This window comes from Chiloscyllium plagiosum, chromosome 26, assembly GCF_004010195.1.
Source record: "Chiloscyllium plagiosum isolate BGI_BamShark_2017 chromosome 26, ASM401019v2, whole genome shotgun sequence".
NCBI lineage: Eukaryota > Metazoa > Chordata > Chondrichthyes > Orectolobiformes > Hemiscylliidae > Chiloscyllium > Chiloscyllium plagiosum.
Window position 1 is genome coordinate 9372706 of NC_057735.1, and position 8716 is coordinate 9381421.

The 8716-nt window shown below is 40.3% G+C and overlaps 1 protein-coding gene across 1 annotated transcript in view; it reads left to right on the forward strand.

Moving 5' to 3' along the window:
- The window catches only part of LOC122563073 (ras-related protein Rab-21-like), a 17763-nt gene extending 11700 nt beyond the window's left edge, over positions 1-6063 (forward strand). The window contains exons 5-7 of the mRNA XM_043716450.1: positions 360-414; positions 2991-3079; positions 3397-6063. Of these exons, the coding sequence (XP_043572385.1) occupies positions 360-414; positions 2991-3079; positions 3397-3536 (284 nt within the window). The 3' untranslated portion in view covers positions 3537-6063. The remainder of the gene's footprint in view (positions 1-359; positions 415-2990; positions 3080-3396) is intronic.
- Positions 6064-8716: the final 2653 nt, after the last annotated feature.

The window sequence follows — 8716 nt, forward strand, 5'->3', positions numbered from 1 at the left end:
CCCTCCTCTAGCTTATCTCTCCACGCTTCAGGCTCTCTGCCTTTATTCCTGATGAAGGGCTTTTGCCCGAAACGTCGATTTTGCCTGTCCTCGGATGCTGCCTGAATTGCTGTGCTCTTCCAGCACCACTGATCCAGAATCTGGTTTCCAGCATCTGCAGTCATTGTTTTTACCATATATTGTAAATAACTGTGCTACCAGCACTGATCCCTGTAGTACTCCACTAGTGATAGGTTGACATCCTAATTTTTTTAAGTGTAAGATCAATTTTAATTTTCTTAATTTTTGCCGCCTTGTCTGGTTGTAGGGCTTGGTAGATATCATTCCTAATAACACTCTTTTTTGTTTTGAAACTGCAGGAAATAAAACTGACTTGGAGAAGGATAGGAATGTGTCTGTTCAAGAAGCAGAGGCGTAAGTATGGTCCAAATTTTACTTTGAGATTTGACCTGATCCCAATTGATGTCTTGGCTTTGATTAGGTAAATGGCAAAAATCAGTGCAACACTGCATGGTTTTTGGGTTGTCACAAACAAGTGCAGAAAATATCAGGAAAACTAATGGAATGCTGGCCTTTAGATCTAAAGGGCTGGAGGATAAGGATGTAGCTGTTATACTGTAATTATTACAAAAGTCTGCTTAGACATCACTTGGAATACCATGAGCAAATTTGGGCACCATGCCTTATGAAGGATATTTACCTTTTTTTTTTGGAGGTAGTACAGTGTAGGTTTACAAGAATAATATTCAGACTTCAGGGATTAACCTCCTGAGGAGGGATCATACAAACCTGGCCTTTTTTGTTTGCTCTAGAATTTAGAAAGTTAGGGGTGATTGAAGTCTAAGATTTTTTTGTTAAGCAAAGGTATTCAGGGATATGGTCCAAGGTAGGTCTTGGATCAGCCGTGATCTGATTGTATGGTGAAATAACCTTGAGGGGCTGTATGGCTTCCTACTGTTCCTATGGAGCAGTGGCTTGCATTACAATTAGTTATTATCTTAAGGTCACTGGACAGAATAGCATGCAATATCTCTTAGGCCCAGAAATGTTAGGGCTGCAGTCGGTGTTCATGCCTCCTTCTACATCTGCTGCTGTCTTGACTTCTAAGTGTTTGCAAACACTTTTTTTTTCAGTTATCAAAATATTGGTCATCTGTCTCTCCATGTTCAATTTTTGGCCTTGCCAACCTGAACTCTGGCTTCCTGTTTGTCCAGATACTGGCCACAAATTGAGTTCTGTTGCACAATGGCAATTACTCATCCTGCAGAGGTATCCTGTTTTTGTGGCTCATCAGGTCACCCATTATTACAACTGGTCGCTTAGTTCATTAATTCTATTACAGACAAAGCGATTGCTGATCTGTCTCGCATGCTTTGGTTACTCACTGGCCCAGAACTACTGAACTGCTTGGACAGTGAGGTCTGTTCAAACATGCAGTTTTACATTTGCAAAGTTACTCAAACTACAATGTTACTGAAGACCAGAATTCCACAAAATAAGATCCATGCTAATAGAAGAATAAGATTATTCAGAAGCAGATCATTCAAATTTGTACTAAGTGTAACTGTTTCTATCTGTGAATCAGGACATAACAATCAATGCCCAGTTGGAGATCTTTGTGCTGTGTTGGTAGGGAATTCCATTGTTACCCAGTTTCCTGGGTTTTCCTACTTATTACTGTTATTTGGCAACCAGAACAACAGTACATGTATGAGATATTCAATTGAGAGAGGATGTATTGCAAGGGCAAAGTGATTAATTATACTGTTGAGGAAAGGCTTTATCTTGGCAATTAGTGGTAAGTATTTGTGTGCATTTCTTGCTTGTTGTATGTATGCACTTGTACAATGGAAATGCACACAATAAGTTGGTTGTTTCTCCAAACAAGGATGTTTATTGCTAAATTCCAGTTAAAACACTATGTATTAACTGCTGTGAATAGTTTGCTTCCTTCTCTGGTGTCTGAAATTATTGTACTCCATTTGCTTAGAATGTAATGTCCTCTTCCATTTGACTATAGCAGTGGGTTGTCCTGGCTTTAGAAACTTTATTTGAATATTGCTTGTGTAAATCCTTTAGAACTTTTAAGATCTTTTTAAATAGCAAAAGACTGGATGTAGGTTTGCTTGCTGAGCTGGAAGTTTCATTTCAATTCGGCGAGCAAACCTACATCCAGAACCTCAACCTGAGCTACAAATCTTCTCAACTTGCTAACAAAAGACTGGCAGTTGGCACTTTATGCTAGCTTGCACTGTTCAGGGTGGCATGCTGGCTCAGTGGTTAGCACTGCTGGCTCAGTGGTTAGCACTGCTGTCTCTGTGCCAGGGGCCCAGGTTCAGTTCCATCACCTGTGTGGAATTTGTATGTTTTCACTGTGTCTGCATGGGTTCTTCTCTGGTGCTCTGGTTTTGTCCCACAGTCCAAAGATGTGCAGTCTAGGTAGATTAGCCATGGGAAATGCTGGGTTAAAGGGATAGGGTAAGGGGGCTGGTTCTGGGTAGATGCTGTTTGAAGGGTTGGTGTGGATGCGATGGGCTGAATGGCTTGCTTCCACACTATAGGGAGTCTATGACTTGACTTGCTATTAGATCTTTGTATAACACTGTTCAGGAATTGTCCTGTATTTTGTTGAAGAACTGATTCAAGTCTTTTGAGTCATTATGTTGTTTGTTTAAAAAGCATGGCTTGCACATTTTCTAGTTTTTCTTTGCACTCCATGGTTGTATGTTTATGCCTTGCCTGGCTGAGAGGAACCAATGGTGTGGCCAGCAACAAATATTTGGTTAGTAGGGTGTTTGAATGAGTGTATTTTCCTTTGTCACCTCCACCTGATTAATGTTGTTTCCATCTCGATTGTACAGCTCTGTGTATAGTGGTGATTGTACAGTGCTGTGTTCTGAGATTTAGACTTTTTCTGTTTTGGGTGCTTGAAAGTTGAACATCCCTTTCTTTTGACTTACTAAACTTTTGTTTTAATTGCTTCCCAATAGCTATTCAGCGTCTGTAGGAGCAAAGCACTTCCATACTTCTGCTAAAGTGAATAAAGGCATTGAGGAACTCTTTCTCGATGTCTGTAAAAGTGAGTGTTTTCAAGTCTTCTGACCCCTTCTCGTCTGTGGTATAACGTCCCAGTGAATAGTGCCATCGCCAGATTTATTCCACAAAGTACTGTATGTGGAGCTTTCTGTGCATCTATTAAGCTGCTACATTTTTGCCATTTATAAAAGACACTGCACTTGGTTTGGATTTGACCTTTTTTGGGAGGGAGTATGTCCTAAGGGTTATGAAGGCATTTTTTTTTCTTCTCACTCTGCCTCAGGGTCTTCAAACTCTGTATGGGACATGGTCAGTACTTGAAGTAACTGAGAAATTTATATTCTTCCTTTGCTATTTCAGAGATGCTTGAAGTTGCCCAAGCTGAGGAAGCTGCAAGAGAGAATGATCCCAGTCGGGCAGCCAACACACGACGGGGTGTACAGATCATTGATGACGAACCACAGCCACTAAGCAACGGAGGCTGCTGCTCTGGTTCTTAAAGCAAAACCCTTCAAAATCCGCCACTACGCAGAAAATGTAAGACTGTTGTGACCATTGGGCATTGGATGTGATAGGACTTCTGTTAACAAGCAGCAGGGTAACTGACTGGAGGTGCCATTTGTGGTCTTCCAAGTATCCATACTGAGTAGCTGGAAAACTTAAGATTTTCTGTTTCTAGCCGAGGGTTGTAATTACTTATATAGGAAAAATTAAATCTTGAGGGGAAAAAATGACTTCTGTCAGAAGTTAAAGGCTCTTGAGAATTGGATTGAATGATGACTCAAAAGATCACGCAAGGCAGGATTTAATTTAAAGGATGGTCATGTACATTTGTGTACAGCTCCTAAGTAAAGAACATATCATGCCAGTGTATGCCATCTATCAATATGCTAACAGTTGGGCATGACTCCAGTGCAATCCTTTGTGACTGCTTGCCCACGGTGAGTGGCACACTACAAATATAGCTGGTGATGTGGTGCTCTGTGAAAGGCACTGATGCTCCTCAATGTAAGTGAAGATTGTACTACTAACTGTGCTGCTACTGCAATTTTCCCCACCCCCACCCAATGTTCCTAACCAGACACAAGCTGATGTGGCAAGAATCTTAGCAAAACTGTTTTTGTTTTTTAAAAAACAAAATGTTCTATGGATGTCTTCCCACATTGGTAAGTTGCTAGAAACAATGCTGTTCCACCTCAGACTCTCTTATTGCACCAGTGCCACCTTGCTTTATCTTCTAGCACACTACATATAGAGCTGGCTTGTGTTGGTATTAATTATGCTTACATGTTCTATTCCTGCTGAAAGGTGTTACATTTTGCTTTCAAAGGGGTCTCATACATTCACCCCACAAAATGCACTCTCTGTATTCAATCCATAATCTAAATTTTGTTCAAAATATTCTTCTCAATATGAACCTGGGGAAACCGGCCACTACATTTGTGGTCAATTAAATCTATATCTGCCGAAATGAACAAACCCCTTATCGGGAAGATGTTACAAAATGGGATACTGTTACTGGAAAATAGCATGGATATACCTTGCTGTGATTATTTAACTGAAATGTGTTGTGCATACAGGTTAAGCAATTTCCTTGGTAAACAAGTGCCATTTGAGTGCACTGTTGGGCTGAGTATATGTATTAAGTTAGTTGCTACAATCTTTCTGAAAGATGTGTTTTTCTTTCCTGATGATTGATTGTAGTGAACTATAATTTTGACTTATCTTCAGTTTCTTTAAATAAAAATAAATCGAGAATTTGATTCAAACCACCCGGCTATTTGAGATAAAATAGTTGCTGCATTTCATCTACTGTTTCAATATCTCAGCATTTTTAAATGTAATAACCAGCTTTTCATTCAGGTATTGAATTACATTAGAGCAACTTGGTGATATGTGGAATTTTATTTTTCACATGCAGCAAAACAAACATTTCTGACATTCATAGGCATTTATGTTGCTTTGGTTAGATATCATTCCTATCTTTTGCACATGTAATTAACTGGGGGGAGGGGTGCAGGGAAGGGGGAAGAGAGCTATTCAGATTTATCCATGAAAATCTCACTTTGCTGTTGGTGATAATACATGATGCAATGTGATTAAGCAGTCTGCACTTGTGACAGACACGTCATGTGTAATGTTTCCGATTGCTTTCTTGCTAGTGCATTTTTCTTTTGTTCTTTCGCCCTCCTATTTTCATGTGACTTGCTGTGCCCAACCACGTGCTATTTAAGGCTGAATAGAAGACATTATCCTGCTAATGATGGGTTAAGCAAGACATGCTATGTTCTGTAGAAGTGCTTCCATTAAACTGAAGTGCAAACAAGGCTTCTCATCGAAAGTGTAACTTTGTCATTTATCTCACTGATGGAGTTCGTGTCTTTATCAATTCAGAGAGTGTACATCACTCAGAAATGTGTATCCAATAAGCAGATATTATTTTGTGATTTACTTGCTATATTCTCCCGACATTATTTTCAGCTCTATTTGCAATCTTTATTTGAACCTTTTTTAAATTTTAAACCTACCTATTTAATGCCAAATTAAATTTGAAAAGCACATTATACAAATTGCTGTTATAATGATGGTGTTAAAGGTTTTAGTTTGCTTCTCTTGGACTAACTGGGTTCAAACTTGCTGTTCTCTCGTTCTCTTGTTCGCTCATTTCATCTCTGTAACATTGTCAAGCTGACATTTTTCCTGGCATGTGGTAAGTCAAACAACACAACTTTGCTGCGATAAACTCAACATTTTTCACTCGTGGACTAAACTGTATTAAGTCCATTCACTCCACAGCTTGTAACTAATTATGGTGCACAAAGTTTTGTAGTGTACTTGATGGGCGATACTTGCAACAATTTGAGGTGAATTGTATTCTATTCAGAGACCTCCTTGTACAGGTGAAATGAGTAAAAGAATTAAATGCACCAAGTGATATGTAATGAGTAAACACCAATTTGGTGAAAATAGCACTGAAGACTCAATGTCAGCTGTAGTAATAAATAAATTGACCAACTTGCTTAAATACATCTGCAAGTAGTGCCTCTTTTTTTTTTTTAAAATGTTTTGCATTGAACTGAAATCAACATTCTCCTGTTTTGAGTTTGTGGCAGAAATCTTGCACCCCGATTTGTAGATGTTCATATGTTTTGGTAATGGGAGTTGTCTAAAGTGTCTTGGATTGACTTGTATATCACAGATTTTTTTAAAAAATATTTGTTCCAGAATAGTTAATGGATGTTTGATTAATTTCTTATGGGTCTGCTTTACAACACGTTAATGTCATTCATTCTTTTCGGCTTGTTATCAATTAATCTTGCTTTTCTAATCCGTTTCATAGAACATAGAACACTACAGTGCAGTACAGGCCCTTCGGCCCTCTGTTGCGCTGACCTGTCATACCAATCTGAAGCCTATCTAACCTACACTATTCCATGTACGTCCATATGCCTGTCCAATAACGACTTAAATGTACTTAAAGTTGGCAAATCTACTACCGTTGCAGGCAAAGCATTCCATACCCTTACTACTCTGAGTAAAGAAACTACCTCTGACATCTGTTCTATATCTATCACTCCTCCATTTAAAGCTATGTCCCCTCATGCTCTCCGTCACCATACTTGGAAAAAGGCTCTCCCTGTCCACCCCATCTAACCCTCTGATTATCTTATGTCTTTATTAAGTCACCTCTCCACATTCTCTCTAATGAAAATAGCCTCCAGTCCCTCAGCCTTTCCTCGTAAGACCTTTCCTCCATACCAGGCAACATCCTAGTAAATCACCTCTGCACCCTTTCCAAAGCTTCCACATCGTCCTCTTAATGCGGTGACCAGAACTGTACACAACAACTCTACACAAGTGCAGCTGCAGCATAACCTCATGGTTCTGGAACTTGATCCCTCCATTGATCAAAGCTAAAACACTGTCGCCTTAACAATCCTGTCAACCTGGGTGGTAACTTTCAAGGATCTGTGTACCTGGACACCCAGATCTCTCTGCTCATCTACACTACCAAGAATCTTACCATTAGCCCAGTATTTTGCATTCCAGTTACCCTGACCAAAGTGAATCACCTCTCATTTGTCCGCATTAAACTCCATTTGCCACCTTTCAGCCCAGCTCTGCAGCTTATCTATGTCTCTCTGTAACCTACAACACCCTTCGTCACTATCCACAACTCCACCGACCTTAGTGTCGTCTGCAAATTTACTAACTCTCCCTCATCCAGGTCGTTTATAAAAATGACGAACAGCAGTGATCCTAACACCAACCCTTGTGGTACACCACTAGTAACTGGACTGCAGGATGAACACTTCCCATCAACCACCACCCTCTGTTGTCTTTCAGCAAGCCAATTACTGATCCAAACTGCTATATCTCCACAATCCCATTCCTCCACATTTTGTACAATAGCCTACTGTGGGAAACCTTATCGAACGCCTTGCTGAAATCCATATACACCAAAACCAGTTTACCCTCATCTACCTGCTTGGTCACCTTCTCAAAGAACTCAATAAGGTTTGAGGCACGACCAACCCTTTACAAAACCGTGCTGACTATCCCTAATCAAAGTATTCTTTTCTAGAAGATTATAAATCCTATCTCTTATAACCTTTTTCAAGACTTTACCAACAACTGAAGTTAGGCTCACTGGTCTATAATTATCAGGGTTACTTCTCTTCCCCTTCTTGAACAGGGGAACCACATTTACTATCCTCCAGTTTTCTGGCACTATTCCTGTAGACAATGATGTTTTAAAGATTTAAAGACTACTTCCTAGTCTAACACCTGGCTGGGCTCAACAATGCCACACTTCTCCTTCTTTTACCATCTTCTCTGTTCTTACTGAAACATCTAAAGCCTGGAACCTGCAACAACCATTCCTGTCCCTGCTCTATCCATGTTGCCAAAATGGCCACAACATTGAAGTCCCAGGTACCAACCCATGCTGCAAGTTCACCCACCTTATTCCGGATGCTCCTGGAATTGATTTGAAGGGTGTCTACTTCAACTTCTTGCTTGCCGGTGCCATCTTGTGTCCCTGAAACTTGATTTTGAACCTCCCTAGTCTCAACCTTTTCTATACTCTAAGTACAATTTTGGTTCCCATCCCCCTGTTGGATTAGTTTAAACCCACCCCAATAGCCTTAGTGAATTTCTTCTCTCCACCTCCTCCCCCCCAGGATATCGGTACCCCTCTGGTTCAGATGAAGACCATCCTGCTTGTAGAGGTCCCATCTACCCCAGAAAGAGCCTCAATTATCCAAGAATCTAAAACCCTCTCTCCTGCACCATCCCTGTAGCCATGTGTTCAACTCTTCTCTCCCTATTCCTCGCCTCACTAGCACGTGGCACAGCCAACAAACTAGAGACAACAACTGTTCGTCCTAGCTCCCTGAATTTCTGCCTTAAATCCCCATTTCACGCAGTTCAGATATTTTAACACACCATCTGGGGTAGATGTAACTTGAACTGAGACCTTTTTGGACAGAGGAGGGTAAGGATAACTGTGCCTCAAGAGCCCTATGGAATAGGCATATGGTCCTGTTGCAGCTATAAATATGTTAACCTGCAAGTGGGAGTTTGGAGAACCAACTCTTTAAACTGCCTCAGTTTTGTTATTACACACATTTTTCCTTCTAATTGCTGAATTAGGCATGGTACTTTTTCCATCAATAAT